Source organism: Euprymna scolopes, chromosome 4 (genome assembly GCF_053919585.1).
Source record: "Euprymna scolopes isolate OS-2025 chromosome 4, ASM5391958v1, whole genome shotgun sequence".
NCBI lineage: Eukaryota > Metazoa > Mollusca > Cephalopoda > Sepiida > Sepiolidae > Euprymna > Euprymna scolopes.
This window is the reverse complement of record NC_136485.1, coordinates 180,808,144-180,830,166: the sequence shown is the minus strand read 5'-3', so window position 1 is coordinate 180,830,166 and position 22,023 is coordinate 180,808,144. Positions and strand designations below refer to the sequence as shown.

Below are 22,023 nucleotides of genomic sequence, written 5' to 3'. Positions count from 1 at the left end.
CTTAAATTGTAAGTTCATTAATCTCTTGCAATCATTGCATTTGTCTGCTTCCGAGAACTTAGGCTAATAATCATTTGTTCACAATGAAAAACTGTTTCGGGTATTAAAAAAGAAGTATTTTATATCATGGTACTCCAGCAGTATTGATTAAACACCACCTCACTTAAAAAAAACAATTACCGCATATCAATCTAGTTTTCTGCTCCAGATTAATTATTTTTCTAACATTTTCATGTTATTAAAATGTCGAATTATCTTTTTTACCTCTGTTGTTTGTCTTTGCCAAGAAAATGAGTTAATTATTTTCAAAACTGCCGTATTTCTATGAGGTTAGGATGAATCCATGATACTATTTATCACTCCTTGTTTCGGACTTCTCTCTCTCTCTCTCTCTCTCTCTCTCTCTCTATATATATATATATATATATATATATATATATATATATATATATATATATATATATATATATATAATGAATTCCACAGCCAAACAACGTCGCAACCCACAAGAGTCATGACACTCAACGACCCGGAAGTCCAAGACTCGAGTTTCGCCCTCGTTTGGGCTCATCAGTTAGACACATCCGAACTCAGAATTCGAAACCCGAGCCTCTCGCATGCGAAGCAAGCACTCTACCAACTGAGCAAACAAAATTTTTAATTAACCAACACAGATCAAGCAAACCGCACCGAAATCCGACTGTGAAATGAACCTACTTCGTCTCGACAAGGGACGCGGTCATCCAACCAGCTATTAACCCAAGCCGATGTCTCACAAGTAGGAGTTTTAACTCGAAAGGACGATACCATCAAGCCATGCTAACCAAGCGAGTAACTTATGATAGGATTTTCACAATGTGAGAGATTATATATAATGAATTCCACAGCCAAACAACGTCGCATCCCACAAGAGCCATGACAGTCAACGAACCGAAAGTCCAAGACTCGAGTTTCGCCCTCATTTGGGCTCATCAGTTAGACACATCCGAACTCAGGATATCTGTGTGTGTGTGTGTGTGTGTGTGTGTGTGTGTGTGTGTGTGTGTGTGTGTGTGTGTGTATGTGTGTGTGTGTGTGATGGTGTGTGTGTGTTCCACTAACTGTTTCACCTACAAACAACCACGTCACAATCAACAACATAAATAATAATATCAATATTTATGCATATAGTGATGATAATAATAATAATAATAATAATAATAATAATAATAACCCGCCTTATTTTTATCAAAACATTTATAATACTTTAAACTCACCTCGGAATACAGATTACAATATCTCTATACAGATTGAATCTATTATTGTTAACTATAACAACCTTGAATTAAACCGTAATCCACGCCAAATCCTAACAGAAATCTACATACCATTAACACTACGCGAACGCCAAGCAAAATATACACCTATATTGGTGCCAATTCAACATTAAGTAAGATAAGAATATCTAACCACATTCTTTCTTTAATAATGAAATCACTGATAGTAGCCAGAGAACTTCCTTAACCATTTTAATTTTTTTAAAAAATTAAAAAACATTCCTTTCTCTATAAACTGTGCTATTCTTAAAAATTCAAAATCTAATACACCAGTCTTGTCACCTTTAATTATCTGAAGCTATAAGTATAATTACTTACCCCAAAGTATCAATCAACATAATCAATTTCTCAGAAGTAATCATTTTTTTTTTAGTAACAAGTAAAAAAAATATTGATTATTTATGCGTTGTGAATTAGCTTTCTAAACGTATGATACGTATTTTATTTTATTCAAATTTAATTAACACTTCTATAACGGAACTCAAACCACTTATTTAAATCTCGGGTAGCCCCGCACCATTCCGAAGAGACTGATCTCTTTTCTCCAACTAACAACATGGCAAGAAAGACGAAGAAAAAAACAAAAACAAAATAAACAAAACAAACAAAATTCTGAAGATGGTGATGCACTGAAATATATAAATTTCAAACTAGTTAAATATTTGTTTATTTTAAGTTCAAACAAGTAAAATAAATATTGATTATTTCTGCATTGAGAATTTGCTTTCTAAACGTATTTTCTCATATATATATATATATATATATATATATATATATATATATATATATATATATATATATATATATATATATATATATACAATCTTTTAACTGCCTAAATATTTACTGATGTTGGTTGCTGTTGTTGGTAAATTTTTAGTGTTGCGCTGCACCCGAATCAAAAATGGCTGGCGACAGGACAGCAGGCGGGAAACAACACCCAACAACAGGTAAGAAATTTCACTTTTTGTTCACAACTATTGTAAAAAGAGTTTTCCTTTCCGGCAGTAAAATAAAATTAATAATAAAGATGATTTAACCCAGGACTTTATTCCAGTTTAACTGAATTTCTTATGGTTAGAACTGAATCGATGAAAGCAATGTTTGGGATTTATCGATACATTTCTGACGATCGAAAGTTTCGTGAAGCTGCAGGCAAGTTTTTGGTGAAGTAATATTTGTTCATAAATAAATAAAATAGTTTTATTTATTTATTTATTTATTTCTATTTTATTTATTTATTTCTTTACGCGTGCATGAAAGTACTTATGTGTACGGAATGAATAAAAGTATATATTAACCGAAACTAAATACGTCCTATGGAATTGGGGGTGACTAATAATGCAATTTTCTGCATCTTAATCAATTAGGAAGTGAAATATTAGTGAGCAAAATAATAACGACCGCTATAATAACCAATAAAATTAATTACATAAAAGTACATAAAATATTAACTACATAAGAAACAATTTTTAAATTCATAGTAATATATTACAAATACAATATAGAAAATGTAAACGTATTATAAGATAATATTTATTTCAAACTAATTTTAACATACAGATAGTTTTTAAAACTTTGTATATAAATTTTTTTATATATCTTTTTAATAGAATTAATTTCCATGACTCAATTAACTCCATGACGCGCGTATAATCTTCATTTTCTATCCCTTCCCTTCTTTTTCTCTGAGAGTCTAGACTAAATTAAACCATATGACAGGCAGCGGATGGTCACTCTCTTCCTTCTTTTTCTTTCTTCTTCTCTTTCCCTTACGCGCTGCCGATTGTCAGTTTATTTTATTTCCTTCTCTCTATATCCGTATATTTCTCCCTCTTCTTCCTAGGTTAGTAAACGCGTGTCAAGTCATTTACGGGTAAGAACGTGCATATTTAGGTGTGTGTGTGTGTGTGTGCGTGTGTGTGTGGGTGTGTGTGTGTGTGTGTGTCTGTTGTTACGTCGGGTTACCGGACAGCCGTTAAGTGTCATAATGTTCTTTCTGTTTGTTTTTTAAAAAATCCCTCCCCTACTAACTTAATTCCCACCCTCTCTATAAAATGTATTAAGTGGATTGCTACTACCACCCGCTCTGGTTTTTGATAGTCGGGGCCCGATTCTTTTTCTTTCTTTATTTCAGTATCAAAAATGTAATTGTCTAGTTTAGATGTTTGAAAATACCATAAGGTTGAAATAAATTATTGCATCGACAATTATGTAATTTCCATGTTATATTTTTATGTTATTGCTCTGTTTACCACATTGAGCTCTCATACCCGGATTTCCTCCTGGAATTATTCCATTATAACACTATAAATATATATATATATATATATATATATATATATATATATATATATAGGCAACTCTTAACTTCTTAACTACTTGTTCTTATATATATATATATATATATATATATATATATATTATTTGTAATATTCCGAATTTTACTGGGTTTATATAATTCAGTAATCGTTCATATACCAATACATTTTAAGCCAAAAAGAGATGACTTAAACTGTAAGCTACAAAATTATCATATTTCATAATTGAGCATTCATATATTGTTTTAACAAAATCAAGACTTCAAAAAATGGGTTGATTGAAACAAGAAGTGTATTTCATTGTTAGTTACAATTGTTTCAAGACCATTTGGACAAACAAACAAAAATTCAAACATTATGTCGCTTGAAAATTTTCACAAGTACAGCCTTTCTTCAGACTTGTTGAATAAAAAACACTTTAACAAAAAAATAATTAGTAATTAAAGAATGGGGATTAATTGATACTGTTTTTAGACAAGTAAAACTTGAAAAATCCTACCTTGTTAAATATTACTCTTGTTCTAAACGATTAAATCAAAACAAAAAACAAGGTGAACCCCCACTTTCATTGAAGTAAAACTTACCTGGAGCTAAAGATTAGTTTTATTATTAGAATACTTATTAATGGGATATGTATTATTATTTGTTAAGTATCTAAGAACGTAATTCCTGAATCGATATTTTGTTTTGAAGCCACCCATAACCCCAGCAAAGTATGGATGGATGGCAAATGTAGGTTAAATCTATGGTAATAAAATTAGCATCAAGGTTAAGATATGTTTTTAAAAACTTATATTTTGAATAGGTTAGCCTAGTTTTAATTGGATCTGTTTAATAAATAAATAAATCATAAATGCACATTAGGAATTTACCAAACTAGAAACATCTTACGGCTCTGGTTACCTCCCTTTGACCGTTATGAGTACTTATTAGGATTTTGGTAACTTATAATTTCAAATAAATATTTAAAATCCCGAACTTACGGAGTTATCTCCCCTCAACACCTAAAATATCCGATAATCGTTAATCCTAATAGGAGAGAACAAAAGAAAATAAAGAAATAAAAAATAAAAATAAAAAATAGATTGAGATCCTTAATTTTAAATCAAGAATAAGAATGAAATAAGTATAAAGTAATGTTAAACTTTATTTCCTTATTAAATAAGCTTTAAACTAAAACTTTCCTAAATCACATAAATAAGGTAGCCGATATTTTGTAAATAAACAAAGCATATTCCCGGATACGAAACTAACATAGAATCGTAACGATTTAACTTAGCTGATATGGCCAGATTATAAAAATAAAAATAAAAAAATTTGTAGAATACGTTAAATTAAATAAAGAAATTTAGAAATCTAATTTAAGAAATCAACGAATAGTATTAATAAAACATATCAAATGGTTATAAGTAATTAGTGGTAAAATTGTACGATTTTTTTAAAATAGAGATACGAAAATAGGTAGATATATAAATCTTTAAAAAATACTTTGCAAGGATGCGACTGGGGTAAAACAGTTTCGCTTGTTTTCTTTTCCTTATAAGGGAAATGTTTTCCATAATGTTTTATTGTTAAAGTGTTTTTTATTCAACAAGTCTGAAGAAAGGCTGTACTTGTGAAAATTTTCAAACGACATAATGTTTGAATTTGTCCAAATGGTCTTGAGGCAATTGTAACTAACAATGAAATACACTTTTTGTTACTATCAACCCATTTTTTGAAATCTTGGCTTTTGTTAAAAAAGTATATATATATATATATATATATATATATATATATATATATATATATGTATATATAAATATATATAAATATATATGTATCATTAATTCCTATCTCAAAACACGATTACACACACATATCATGAGGTGAAGTCAAACAGAATTTACCTCACTTGTCATGACGCCAGAGGTCATACTAGCTTGCCTTATAAAAAGATATGCACAGACTTATTTTTTTTCACTGTCGTAGCTTTCTAAAAATAACATCACTTGGGCTTTCTTTTTCTCCTCTCCCTCTCTTTCTTTTAGCTGGCACCTGCTATTATCATGTATTCACTGACACGAGGGCACTATTCTGTGATTAAGAATTTTTCATTAATCACATGCATATGTACACAATACCATGACTTGCTACTACAGACACTTTCTATGAACACTTTGTCTCAATGTGCGCACATACACGCGTACCATTTAGTATATGAATTTCCCTTTTTTACGTATAGACATATGTACGCCTACACATACGTACCTATACACAAACTCATATATCATTCAACCTCATTAACTTTGTATACGTTTTAATGAACACTATTCCATAATCAGTTTTGCGTTTAATTGAGTTATATTTTCCTCCATTTCTTTCTTTCCTTTGATTAATACATGACAGATTACTCTAAAAATAATATTTAAGATATACTTATTCCGCAGAGTTTGATAAATTGACAAATAAATATGTTCATGTGTTAAAATGTGTAAAAAAAATGACGGTACATGATAAAGTACTGTTACATTTAATGCCGTAACCAGCAAATTCTTAGCTCAGCTATAATAATACTTTGCTAATTTGTTTCTTTCCTCTGAAGAGAAAATAGCATTCTTTGAAATTTTATGGAATAAGGATATCTTAAATATTGTTTTTGGAGTATTCTGCAGAATAATAAATTTCCTTGTAAATTTTAATTTACAGTCTTGATTTCTTTTCATTATGGCAAGCTCTACTCTCTATTTTATATTTGGTTGGGATTACTGTAGAAATATTAATATTTATATTAGTTTTAAGTTTACACTTACTTTTATTGGGTAAAGTCTTTATTCCTATTGCCTGAATTGATGTAGAGAATTATTATACCACATTAAAAAACTAGATACAAACGAATGCGACTACATAGATATGATAAATACTGAAAGTAAACAAATTACCGATAAATTAAAAATTAGCGATAAAATTGGCAAATTGAAACCTAGAGAGGCATACATTCTGCTTAAAGACCACAAATGGAACTTTAATAATGATCCCAGCACCCGCTTGATAAACCCAACTAAACCAGAAATAGGCGGAACTAGCAAAACAATACTTTCTAGAGTAAAAAAAAACAAATCAAACAAGACCTAGAATTAAACCAGTGAGCAAATACTGCCAAAGCAATCACCTGGTTTAAAAATATAGAAAAAGAAAGATAGATGTACGTTTATACAGTTCGACATCATAGACTTCTATCCCTCGATATCCGAAGAACTTTTTAACATTGCCCTAAAATTTGCCGAGGCATACACTGATATATCCTCGGAAGAAATCAACATCATTAAAAAATGTAGAAAATCAGTTCTAATAAATAACAATAACCAATCGATAAAAACTAAAATAACAAATTCGCTTGATTTTGCGATGGGTGCCAGGGATTCTGCAGAGGCATCAGATCTTGTGGGATTATTCATTCTATATACCCTCATAAGCATATTTGATACTACGGATATCGGCCTATATAGAGATGACGGACTAGCTATAATAAAAGACTCCAACAAAGTCAAGGGATATAACTTTAAGAAAATCATACACAAGGAAATGAAAAAATTAGGCCTAAAAGCAGACATATAAGCTAACATAAAAATAACAAACTTCCTGGGCGTCACATTAAATTTAGATAAAAACACATATGAACCCTACTTAAAAGATAACGCTACTCCAATATACGTAAACCCTAAGTTCAATCACTCACCATCAATTATAAAACAGATTCCTAACTCGATCGTAAGTAGACTCAGTAATAACTCAAGCGATGAAAATGCATTTAACAGGTCAACCAATATCTATGAAACAGCCCTAAAAAATAGTGGATACAAAAATATCGATATCAAATATAAGCAACAAAACACCAATAACTATAATAAAATTAAAAATAGAAGAAAAAGAACCATAATTTGGTATACGGCCACATACAATCAAATGTTAAAAACAAAACTTGGCAAGAAATTTCTAAATCTTATTGAAAAACATTTTCCCGCAACCAACCCCTTACACAAAATTTTGAATAAAAATACCTTAAAGTTATCCTACAGCTGCTGCGAAAATTTATAGATGATAATTAAAGCACATAATAGCAAAATATTAAATGAAAACAATGTAAACAATAACAAAACAAACAATAAAAAAGTAGACACCATGACAAAAATAAAACTAACACTAGCAGAAATAATAATAATAATAATAATAATAATAATAATAATAATAATAATAATAATAATAATAATAATAATAATAATGAACCAACCCCGGACAAGAACAACCATACTATAAATAAAAATACTAATAACGAACAAGATAAATGCAACTGTAGACACCGCACACTTTGCCCACTTCAAAATAAATGTCTAACCAAACGCGTAGTTTACCAGGCCACAATATTTGCGAAAGAAACCCCGAATAACAAGAAATATTACGTAGGTATGACTTCCTTAGATTTCAAAACTCGATATTATGACCACAAAAGTACATTCAACAATAAAAAAAAAACACCGTATGAAAACAACGCTAGCAAATAAATACTGGGAACTCAAGGAAAGCGGACATTCGCCGGTAGTCGAATGGAAAATAATAAGACAAGTTACCACGTGTAGCGACTTAGACGACCCATGTAGATTATGCCTTCATGAAAAATTTGCGATCCTGTACATTAAAGAACCCCAACATCTATTAAACTGTAGAAGAGAAATAGCAAACAACTGTTTCACAAGATGAAATTTACTCTAGGATAGCGATACAAAATAATTTTAAAACTAACAAAACAATAGAAAATAAACAAATAAATAAATTAAACAAACATGAATATACATAAACGATTACACATATATGTATGTATATATATGCATATATATATGTGCATATATGTACATACATATATATATTTATATATAAACTTACATAAAAACCCTAACCTGGATTTAAAACAGGTCAAGAAACTAGATATCCAGGCTAAATAGAGCACACACAAAGGAACAGGTCAACCAGAGGTCAAATAGGCCTTTGTCCGATAAGTGCATGTTCATTGTCTGATAGAAAGCGCGCGGTGGATACTAGAAAGTTGATTGGCTAACTAAAATCGCAATAGAAGGTGCGTATATAAAAACGACAGACAACTACAAAATTCGCGCATAATCCTGAAGAGTCATAGAGTGAATGAAACGCGGAATATTCAGTGTAGCTTAATCGCCATATATATTTTATAACTTACTAACTAGCTCTACCTACGTATTGAGCACTTTTGAAGTAAATACTTAAAGTTTACTCATAAATTTATACTTTCGTATATTAATCTTATATGAGTAAATGAAGTAGTTATATATATATATATATAAGCCATCAGGGAGCTCATCAGAGATGCCCCATGGCAAAATATCTTTACTCTTCCAGCGGAACAGTGTGCAAATGAGACCACTGAATGGTTCAAAACTGCTATTGAAGCACATGTTCCCGCACGGAAATTCTATAGCAAGCCCCACTCCCCCCAATGGTTTACTTCTGCTTGTGCAGCTGCCAATTGTCAAAGTCAGCATGCGTTCCGCAGATTCAACCGACATAAGTCCAGCTCAAATAAACAGAAGTTTATAGAAGCTAGAAATAATTGTAAGAGAGTGATAGAGACAGCTAAGACAGATTACTCTGAAACCACCAGAAAACGCATTGAAGCACAGAAATTAGGAACCCGGGATTTTTGGAAAATCTACAACAGCGTAGTAAATAATGGATAGTCAACTATTCTCCCACTATCAAACGATCATGAGGTTGCTTGCACGGCAACTGACAAGGCTAATCTGCTTGCAAGTCGGTTTGCCTCAAACTCCACACTGAACTCGGTACACCACTCACTCCCTAATTTTCCTCTGCGAACAGACGCCTCACTAGACGATTTGAAAATCACCCCTTCTCAGGTACATGCTATTATAAAAAACCTAGACACCTCAAAAGCATGTGGACCAGATCTCATCCCGGCTGTGCTATTAAAAAAATGCTCTGCCGAGATTGCTCCAGTTCTGTCCAAACTTTACAATAAATGCCTTAACGAATCTTGTTTTCCCGACTGCTGGAAAACCGCCTCTGTGGTACCAGTCTTCAAGAATTCTGGTGAAAGAACTGACCCACTAAATTATCGCCCCATTAGCCTCCTCCCGCTTTTCGTCAAAATATTTGAGTCCTTAGTTAATCAAGCCCTAGTCCAGCACCTAACAGCTGCTAAACTCCTGACTGACAAACAATATGGATTCAGGCAAGCCCGTTCAACAGCAGATATCTTAACTGTAGTTTCTGAACGTATATACCGTTCATTGGATAAAACAGGGGAGGGTAGAGCGGTGGCCCTCGATATATCTAAGGCTTTTGACAGGGTATGGCACGATGGTCTTCTAAGGAAAATTAGATCATATGGAATCACTGGAAGAATTCATAATGTAATTAAATCCTTCTTAAGTAATAGAAAAATCAAAGTTGTCCTCGACGGTCGTACATCCAAACAATACGACATAAATGCGGGAGTACCTCAGGGGTCTATCCTTGGACCTCTATTATTCCTGATATTCATAAACGCCCTCCTTGATAAATTTGTTTCGGAGATGGGTATATTTGCCGATGACACCACTCTCTATAACATATATGAGGGGAAAACAAATGAACACATATCCAAGGAAATGGCAGAAACGCTAGAGGATGACCTCCAATCCGTAGTGGAATGGGGACAAAAATGGTTGGTCACATTCAATGCTGCTAAGACTAAGCTTGTTTCCTTCAATAACTACAAGAAACCTTCTCTGCCACCAATAGCAATGGCCAAGAACACATTACCTGAAAGTACTTCTTTTAAACTCCTCGGTCTAACGTTTACAGGGAATATGAACTGGAATAGATACATTGAGAGCATTGCCAAGGCTGATGCAAGGAAGGTTGGCTCCCTCTACCGTGCTAGAAAACTACTTACGCCTGCCAGTATCCTATACCTCTATAAGGCAACCATTCGCCCATGTATGGAGTACTGTTGTCACATCTGGGCTGGTGCATCTGCTGCTTGTCTCTCGCTCCTGGACAGGGTTCAAAAGAGAGTCGCCAACCTGATAGGTCCTGAACTGTCATCTAGGCTTCAGCCTCTGTCCCATCGACGAGATGTTGCATCCCTCTGCCTGTTCTACAAATACTTCAATGGTGAATGCTCTGACGAACTACAAACACTTGTACCTCCCCGACGTAACTACCCCCGACAAACCCGACAAGCTACTAAGTCTCATCCCTTTACAGTAGAGATCCCTAGGTTCAAGAAAGCCTTTTACTCCAATAGTTTCTTCCCCAGAACTGCGGGTCTTTGGAACTCCCTTCCGGGATTCTGCTTTCCCAACTGCAATGATATGCAGAAGTTCAAGTGTAATGTTAACAAACATATTTCTACTCATCTCCCTTCATAATGACCCCGCTAATTAAGTCCCTGGTAGTAGCCCCCTGCTTCAAAGTGGCACTGTGCCTTGTTTGGGGTGAAAATTGAATAAAAAAAAAATTTTTAAACAGCTAAGTCTCTCTCTCTCTCTCTCTCTCTCTCTCTCTCTCCCTCTCTCTCTCTCTCTCGGTTCAAAATGTTGAGATCCAGCAACAAGCAAGAGCAAGATAGCCAACAACAAATTAAACTGCAGACCAGCTTAATGCGGATACTGGTCTCCCGCTTTATGGTTTTTTAAATCAGAGATTTGCTTCTCTTAGAAAGGTTGCCTTCACTACGGCTTACGAGAGCCCTCTCCACCCCAACATACACAAACACTCACGGTGCTAGTTGGCCGTTGACCCCGAAAAAGGGTTCATTCGCCCTTTGGAAGGTCTTGTTTTTAATCCTTCAGGGAGACTAGCCACCCTCCTCACCAAACAAGTCTGGTGAGGGAACCAGTTTAGTCGCTGGTGACCCAACCATGAGGCAGGTAGTACTGGGTTACATGCTACCAGTAGCATATGACATGACCTGATATATATACTATATATAATACACACACGCACACACATGCACACACACACATATATAAATATATATATACATATATACATATATATATATATATATATATATATATATATATATATATATATATATATATATATATATATATATATATATAGTTCCAAATATTAAGTTTTCTCAGTTGGTCATTTATTACTTTTCAAAAGGTATCCATTACAATATTGTTTCGTATTGCGAGTAACAAGTTGCGAAATTATGTTATTGCTGCATATTTAGTTACATAGTCATCAGATGTGTACCTTAAAAAACTAATAAAATACCATCTTGGACAATTTACATGGTTCTTGTAACCGACACTCATATATGCTTTGGAAGCCAATAAAACGGCATTCATTGAGCTTAAAAATTTTTCCAAATTTACAAAATTTATATAAAAATATATCTTTTTCATTATAAAAAACTTTATTAAAGAGAAAGACTTTGATTTGTTACCATTGGTGTATACAAACTGAGTACTTTTCAAGTAAACGATTAACCTATATATATATATATATATATATATATATATATATATATATATATATATATATATATGTTTCACTATTTCTTATTTATAATGGGGTATTCTCCCTGAAAGTTGGAGGATTCTATTTATAAACACTGCCGATAGGAACTGACGAATCAAATTAATTCACGTTCTGTTTTCAACCAACCAGAATTGCTCCATAAAAATTTAATCTTTTACCATTCTAGCACATAATTTTTTCGTGTCCACACGAGAAGGATCTTTTACTCTTTGCTTGCAAAATTATAAAGTCCAGAAACTTTACAGAACAGCGACCCACTGAACATTCTTCATATCAAGGACTTCTATAGAAAAGCTACCCATCGGAAACTCTTCTGAAATTAAACATAGCTTACAATTTAAGAGGTTATGAGCCCGGTGGACACATTACTTCGATAGATCAGAATCAAAATTCGAATTGTGGTAAATAAAATTTTTAGGATATTCACGAATCCGAAACTTACACAAAGTAATTCAGGCACAACCTGAAAACTGAAACGACCCTGAGTTTACTGAAAAGAATGCAACTGTCTTTGCGGAATTAATATAGTTCTTAGATGAAAGAAGTCTGTCTCTAGTAACGCGAGAAGCCTTGGATGGCGGCTGCAAGCATTAAACATATTAAGAAAGCATTATTTATCGAAAGGAAACCCCAAAATTATCCCTTTATATACTGAACTGACATCTCTAAAACGTGCGGAAGCTGAGACGATCACAGATTATATTATAAGGTCCGAAACAACAGCAAATTCATTAGAAATGTCTGACGAAGTTAAGAGTGACAGTCTGTTATTCTCCATAGCCCTTAAAATATTGCCGTGATTTTAAGCCGTTTACCATCGTGATAACTCAAAAAGAAAACCCATGACTTTTAGCTAATTCAAGGTAGCACTTAGGAGTTACGAGGAAACTGAGAAAATTATCACAGAAAAAAGTGAATCTACAAATATCATGAAATTTAAAAATGCCCACTTAAATATACCAAAATTAAATTATACATTTACCTCGAATAAAAACTGCAACTTTCAAAAATAGTGAAATTCCAAAAATAATTTTTCTCCTAAGAAAAGGACGAACATTATTTGCTACAATTGTGGCTGATCCAATCACAAGAGTTTCCAATATATATATACAAATTTCAATGAGGATTCCATTAAAAAAAGTGGAGAGCTCTGTTAGATACCATACATTTTTATTTTCATGTACATTTGACGCTTCAACAAACAGTAATAACTTTCTTGTCGATTAAGGTGCAACGGCACATGTCATTACGAAGGAATCGGATTTTATCAAATTTGATCCATACTTTAACTCTCAGGGTCACTTTGTAGAGTTGACCGACGGCAGTCGAGTAAATGATATCGTTTGGAAAAGAGGCGATGCTAAAATCTCGCTAAGTAACAATGTAGGTGCTCTTTGTTTCTGTATTCTGGAAAACGCTCTTCTAATTCCAAAATTTAAACAAAATATATTTTCTGTACAAGCTGCCATTAAACAAGGTGCAAATATAAACTTTAACCCTAATAAATTAAAACTGGTGTACCCGAATGGAAATGTATTCGATACTAAAGAAAAAATGGAAGACTATACTATTTAAATAGCGTAGTTCCATCAAAAACTGCCTGCCATAACATGGCATAAAATTCTTGGGCACTGCAATATTCCAGATTTCAAAAAGTTGCAGAATGTGGTTGATGGAATAAAAATAAAAACTTTAAAAAACTTGACAAACTACGACTTTTGTACACAAGGTAAAATGGCAAGGTACCAAAACAAAATGCCAGACAATAAGGCCACGAAAATACTATCATTGCTACATTATGATTTGAACGGCCCCGTGGAACCAATAGGCAGAGAAAACTCTAGGTATGCATTAAATTTTGTAGACGATTGTTCCGGTATAATAATGGTCTATTCCTTAAAAAAAAAATCGGATACCTTGCTAGCAACAAAATAATACTTAGATGACATCGCCCCCTACGGTGCAGTAAAGTGTATTCCTTCTGACAATGGTATAGAATTCACTAATAAAAAGAAGCAAATTAAATATAAAAACCGGTCGCGGTATATTCCTTTGATACGATAAAAATAGCCCGGCCTACTTAGTATTTTTTCCAGAGAAAAATAAAATAAAAATAATCCAATGTGTAAAATTCACAGACTATGACGAGAATTCATCACATGAAGAGGATGAATTAATATTTCCTCAAATTCATACAACAAATGACGACAATGAGGTCGCCGTTGACGAGGACAAGAATATTAATAATGATGACAGCGATGATGCTGATGTTAAAGTCGAAAATTTATCAGAACGTTACCCAAAAAGAAATAGAAGACGACCCGATGTTTTTGTGGCCGACAATTTGGAAGATTATCAAGTCGACTATTGCTGTCCGATGGATAATACGCCAAAAATCTTTAACGAAGCAACTAATTCAGAACATTGTCAGGAATGGGAAATAACAATGAAAAGCGAAATAGATGTTTTAACAGAAAATACTATCTATTCGGTAGTGCTTTTCTCAAACGATAAACATGTCATTTCTTCTCGATGGGCCTTTATAAAAAAGACTACAGCGTCCGGCATTGAACAGCACAAAGCTAGATTTGTTGCTAAAGGATACTTTCAGATTTACGGTATAGAATATTTTTCTACGTCTTCACCGACTACAAATCTAGCCACAATCAGAATGTTATTGCAAATCGCGTCGCAATATAATCTTAACATCCATTAAATGGGCGTAAAAATGCTTATTTAAATGCTCCAATAGACTATGAAATTTATATTAACCCTCCAAGTGGATTCAAAATAAAAGATTTGTATGGAGGCTTAACAAATCACTGTACGACCTAAGGCAAAGCGGCCAATGCTGGAATACAGTATTTCATGATTATATGATTCAAGAACAATTCAAACAATGCCCAGTTACATTCGTTTTTATGTTCAAAATAAAGAAAATAAACTACTAATTTTAGTTTTATGGATCGATGACATTTTAATCGCATCAAATTGTGACGTAGTTAACCGATGTTATGAACAGATTCAATAAAAAAAATTCAAAATGACCAATCATGGTTTCTGGGTATACAATTTACTCATGAAAAAGGAATTATTAAAATGAGTCAATCGGGGTACATTGATAAAATCCTATTAAAGATTGGAATGCAAGAATGCAAGAAACGCTCTACACCGGTCGAAAATGATAGCAATAAAAATACAGATACAGATACAGAATCTGAAATAATTGACGATAAACTATACCGAGATATTATTGGAAGTACCGTTACGAGACTTGGCATATGTTACACAGTAACAAAACTATCACAAAAATTATCAAGACCGACAATGAAGGATTTAATCAGAGCTAAACAACTCCTTTGTTATTTAAGGGGAACTAAGGAAAATATTTAGTACTTAGAAAATCAACAAGACCTCTAAAATTAAAAGGGTTTTCAGATTCAAATTGGGGAAACAACAAAGATCGAAAAAATATTTCTGGATATTGTTTTAGACTATCAAAAAATGGGCTTAAAGGAATCCATTATTGTAAATTACATAGCATCAGAATCATTATATTTACGATACATTTACAAAACTGGCCACGAAAATAAAATTGAAACGTTTTGCCTCTTAACTTGTTGGAATTTGACTTTTAATAACTTTCCACAAGCCCAGATATGTATTGAGAAAGGGAAGATTGTCTTAAGCAAAACGTTCAACTGCATCCATTTTGTTTGTATTAATACTTTTAACATACTAATGCGTAACAAATGTTTAAAACTTTTACTAAAAACATGAATAATAATAAATAAAATAAAAAAATAAATAAATGAAAAAATCACTTTTTAGAAAACATCTTTTCATCGTTTTTTAATAATTTACGTGATTATTTTAAGGCGCGCATCAATTAAAATTGATTTTTTAAAACTTTATTTTGTGCACAATACTCTGTTTCTAATATACCATACATCTCACAAGTATTTTCTTCCTTTTAATTTTACTTAACAAAAAAATTAATATATACCTTTTATGGATACATATTATATGCGTGTGTGTTTGTGTGTGGCTGTGTGTGTGTTTAGAACAGGAATGCACAATTTAAATTAAAAATTGCTTCAGTTTAACATTTTCAAGATAAAAATAAATATAGATTTTATTTCACTGTTTTACATACATATTTTTCTTTAAGATTTGAACAAAATTTTAAAAATGGCTGCCTTTTTTTTTACATGCTCAGATTTTAAGATCCAAATGACTTCTGTTTGTACATATTTGAATATATAAGTATATATTTATTTTTGAACAGAATTAAACATGAACAGAAAGGACTTTCCCATTGTATAAAGGATGGAGATTGGTGCAATATTTTTTACTTATAATGGAGTATCTTCCCTGAAAGTTGGGAGATTCTATTCATAAACACTTTCGATAGGAGCTGACGAATCAAATTCATTCACGTTCTCTTATCAACAAATCAGAAACAAGAATTGCTTCCTAAAAATTGAATCTTTTAGTATTCTAGCACATAATTTTTTCTTGTCTACACGAGAAGGATCTTTTTCTCTAAGCTTGCAAAAATATAAACGACAGAACTTGTAAAGAACGGCGACCCACTGAACATTCTTCATATATGTATAGAAAAGCTACCCATCGGAAACTCTTCTGAAATTAAACATAGCTTACTATTAAAGAATATATGTGTGTGCGCGTGCGTGCGTGCGTGCGTGCGTGCGTGCGTGCGTGTGTGTGTGTGTGTGTGTGTGTGTGTGTGTGTGTGTGTGTGTGTGTGTGTGTGTGTGTGTGTGTCTAAGAGGCTAAAGCTAGAGCATGAGAACAGCAATTGGTAACAATATAGCTAACCCTTAAAATGTATAGGAAAGCCTATGGATTACAACAATCTTCCAGAATACATCAGATATATGATTAGCTCTATAAAAGAGGTTGAATTTCCTAGATTTAAAAGAGATGGTCTTGATGGTGCTATTTGTTTATTATTTTGTTTCACTCTCTCCCAACGACCGCTATTGTGCTGATGATGATGATCATCATCATGTATGAATCAGATGATTATACTGTTGGCATTGGTCCCCCTGAACACCAAAGTGTGCAGTTAACCACTTGACCAGCGCCACCTCCCATTGTGCTGATGTGGAAACTATATAAATAAACTTTATATTGTCTTTGAAACGGTCGTATACATTTCTAGTTAGTAAATGATCTTTAATAGATTCATTTTATTTGTCTTCAATACGTATATATATATAGTCCTATATAGTAAATTGAAGACAAATGTAATTAATAAATTATATATATATATATGTAACTCAAAATCGATGCGTATGTGATAATTTAAACCGTAATACCGTAATGAATTTAAATAAAAATAAAAATGTTTTTATTTAACGCAAAATCTTAATGTTTTACTGGGTAAGAACAAAAAAAAGTATTTATAATTATCATCATTGTTGTTGCTGTTGTAGTAACATCTACTGTTTATGGATGACTTGAAAATATTCGGTAGAAATAAAAAGGAAATGGAGAGACTGGTAGAACTTGTGAGGACATACTCAGAAGACATTGGGATGGCGTTTGGGATTAGTAAATGTGCGGTGCTGGTGATAAAAAGATAAGTAGAGGTTCATTCGAATGGAATAGTGCTGCCAAATGGAGAAATTATGAAATGAACAGCTCCCTATGTTGACTGAAGCCGCAATTGATGATCTGAAAATTGCCCTTGTTATGTTTGCAATATATTTTTTTCTAAGATTAGACACCTCCAAGGCATGTGGGCCTGATCTCATCCCTGCTATAATAATTAAAAATGGTCAGTTTACTTAGCCCCTGTACTTTCTAAATTCTACAACAAAATGTCTTGTTGAATTTTGCTTCCCTGAGAGACAGAAAATTTTCATCTGTGGTACCAATCTACAAGAATTCTGGTGAAATTACTGATCCGCTCAATCATCACCCTATCAGTCTCCTCACCCTCTTCGCTAAAATCTTTGATGCATTAATCAATCAATCATTAGTCTACCACCTCGCGAATTTCTCTCTTACCGACAGTTTAGATTTAGGCAATAATAATACAAACTGTAGAGTAGTTTGGAGAGACGTCAAAAGATATGCCGAAAAAATCACACTTAAGAATATAGCAGAAACCAGGAACTAGTTTAACGAGGTGAAATCACTAGTTTATTACTCGAATTAGTAGCCTCGGCCACTCAACAAGTTTAAACGAATATATTCCTTGTGCGGGATATATCATAAAATATCAAGCAGGATTATTAAAAATAAAGAAATCTATCAAAAGTGAAATATTACTTTCTAACAACGTGGGCCAATATATGCCAGAAATTACTAACGGAGAAGATTTATGCATAGACGGGAGCAGATTTACTTCAGATATAAAAGATATCGTGTCATAAAAATATACTTATGGCAACTAAGCTATGTGTAAACGTCTGTGTTTCATTTACGAAGGCAATCATCAGATTAAACCGTAATTTAGTGTATACATTCAATGACTATAACTGACTGTGAAAGTAAATAGAAATGTTAAAAGTGCATTTATTTATTGGTATTTTATGGAAGTATTCTATAATTATTTTGAAGCGAGGATGCAAAATTCGTATTTATTAATTGTGTGTGTGTGTGTGTGTGTGTGTGTGTATGTGTGTGTGTGTGTGTGTGTGTGTGTGTGTGTGTGTGTGTGTGAAGAAAGAGAAAGAGAGAGCAATCTGTAGAAATAGCAATTTATGGTGATAAGTAGTAAGTTGTACATCTAAAAACAAGAATAGGTTTAAGACTCGCAAAATTCATACTAGAATTGTCCACACGTGAATAAGTACATTGCAAAATTCCGTTGTAAGTTATACTCTTTGAATGTTTTAAGTTCAATCTTAAATGCGGGCGACAATCAAAATACAGTTGTGGATGGCTTATGGCTTCTACTCAGTATGGGCTGACGAAATGCGAGCATGCTACCCCCCACACATACACACCACTGGGGATTAGATAAAAAACTTCCATTCGAAATTCCATGTAGATTTTCAAGTTCAACAGAAAGATTCCCGATTTTGACAGATAGATTTCCGAATTTGGCAAGATACACCTGACGGAGGTCGGAGGTTACATCAACCGAAACGCTGTTAAAATAGCACTCAAAATAAAAACAATAGTCCGAAGAATCTAAATAATACGTAATATACCGCTGTTCGTTTAAACTTCATACAATACAATATTTCTGTATCTTTTTAGTTCCAGGCTGCTCACATTCGTATCTGGGACAGCAGGTTGCTGAACACGTACGCCATTATTGGACTTGGGATGCTGAAAGGTTCAGTGTGTTCGCTGGGATTTTCTACGCAAGTAAGTCCATATTCTTTATTATTTCCATTTTTTTTTTAATTCCTCTCTAAATTATGGAATCGTCTAAATGGTTATTACACAGGTTAACATTTGAAATACAATAGAGAAACACTGTGTGCTACACTCACACACACACACACACACACACACACACACACGCACACACACACACACACATATATATATATATATATATATATATATATATATATATATATATATATATATAAATGCTGAATTTATATATACATTTTCCTGCAGAAAAGAAGCAACTGAATCATACCTGAAGCGGGCCGGAGTGCACATCGGTCGAAATTTAGTAGAATATTGGTGTCTTAATCTAAACGCAAATTCCATTAACAAAGCTTCTTTCTTAGAACTGCCCGCCTGTGAAACTCTATACAGCGAGCCTGCTTTGCAGCTGGCTACATCATGATTGTTTTCACGTCTAACGTAAACAAGTTCTTGTTGAATCGTCCCTCTAAAAAATCAAATGCAACCCAATTTCCATCACTACCGATTACCTCGCTGTTGTATCACTAACCACATTTGGCTGATTATCCCTTGTCCTTGGATGGCCTTCATGCCTTTATAAGTGGTAATTCCTCTCTAAAAAAATAAATTTTGTTTTTGAGAATGAAGGTAAAGTAAATAATGATAGTTTCTCACCCCAAAAATTTTGAAAGATATGAATTTTAGTTTTTTTTATTATTTCAGAGTAATGGCGATTTCTTACAGGCTGTGGATGAACACGATCTTCATGTTCTTCGGGTATGGGATTGGCAGAATGAGAAACTCATTGCCCAAACAACGGTAAGAATTCCATAGATTTTACTGATAAGTTTTGAATAATTATGTATTTTCAATGAGTAGTGGACCTGTTACTGCGCGGTAATCTATTATATAAACGGTAAATGTTTGTGTGTTTGTATGTGTGTATTTGTATGTCCGCTAAAAAAATTTGTCATGCGCATCGTAAAGGCACTAATGCGGCATCGTGAGAAAAAGCAATCCCTTTAACAACAAATATCGAAAAATTGGGAAAAATTGTCCATTATTTCGTGTATCAATATCATTTTGTTTGAAGGGGGTTCAAAAGAAAACCTTGCTATGGACGTGATTTTTAAACTGGGATGCGCGAATCGTCGATACGTTTTTCGGTTTAAATAGCTAAGTTTTTGTGGGCCCATCGATAAAAACGTGCTCTTACTAACTTCAGTTGCGCGAGTTCGCCTCCAACACGCGTCATTTTTTTTTTTTTTTTTTTTTTTTCTTACAAAATTTTGGTTTTGGGTTTCGCTTCAGGCTAATAGCACCCAAGTCCCGTTTTTTATACGACTGGTCAAGCCCCAACCCCGTGCCCTCGTTGTCACAGTTTTTTGCCCCTTCCCCTGTGTTGTCACAATATTTTTACGACCGGGCAACGCCTGGCGCTCCCCCTCCCCGCGCTAGTTATTTAATAAGAGAAAGTACCAGGTCCGTGTAAAAGTTTTGCCGATTTAAAATTTCATCTTGAAAATGAAAAAATAATAATTTTACAAAAGCAGTTTTAACAGCAGTTACTATGATCTTACTTGGGTCGATAATGCCTCAACGAAAACTAGAAAAAATTTGTGCTTGGGGATTTTTTAGATGAAGATTTGTATCATTTGGATTATTCAGAGTAAAAGTAACCGTTTTCTGCAAGTGTGAAAGCTCAAGACAATAACTAGTAAATATTAACACTCCTACCAGATCATGAAAACAATCTACCCGCATGGATTAAAAAATGTGTTGCGCCTAAAATTCTGTACAAAATCTAAAGTTTGACTAAACGTTCCCAAGTTTGAAAAGATGCACTTGAAGAAGGTCGGAAGTTAGATATGCCGAAACATTGTGAATATAACCAAGATGCAAAAATTAGTTGGAATAATTCAAATTATCGATCCTCATCTAAAGATTTCCAAAACATAATTTAGTTTGTAACATCAGATTAACAATTTTACAATTTTCTATCGACTATATTCTTTAATATCAAAGTTTTTGCCGATTAAAAATTTCATCTCGAAAATGAAAACCTGTTTTTCAAAATCTTTATTCATAACGATAACGACCTTTGCTCTCTATAACTTGATTCAATCTATCAACGAGCTTTAAATGCATCGCTTCTAAAATTCTTTATCATGTGAAATATGAATATGTTCAATCTTTTCTCGTGATCTTAACCAAAAGCAATCTACATGTTTTTTAATCCTCGAAATAAGTAATAATCCGAGGGTCAGAAGATTATGCGGGATAGGGCAAGATTTTACAACCAAATTCTCCTAGATCTTTGACCCGTAGCGCTGTTTGATTACGAACATTATCATGATGGAAGATAACTCTCTTTACGTTGACTAAAGAAGGTCTTTTTCGTATCAACATAGGTGAGAATATTACAGAAAATATGAATGATGTTTTAATAATTTGAAAAAGAATATTTTAAA

General features: G+C 33.1%; 1 protein-coding gene across 1 annotated transcript in view; it reads left to right on the top strand.

Moving 5' to 3' along the window:
• The window catches only part of LOC145272771 (echinoderm microtubule-associated protein-like 2), a 224,363-nt gene that overhangs the window by 97,567 nt on the left and 104,773 nt on the right, over nt 1-22,023 (top strand). Inside the window, exons 8-10 of the mRNA XM_080127047.1 lie at nt 2,197-2,266; nt 19,448-19,558; nt 20,276-20,371. Of these exons, the coding sequence (XP_079983173.1) occupies nt 2,197-2,266; nt 19,448-19,558; nt 20,276-20,371 (277 nt within the window). The remainder of the gene's footprint in view (nt 1-2,196; nt 2,267-19,447; nt 19,559-20,275; nt 20,372-22,023) is intronic.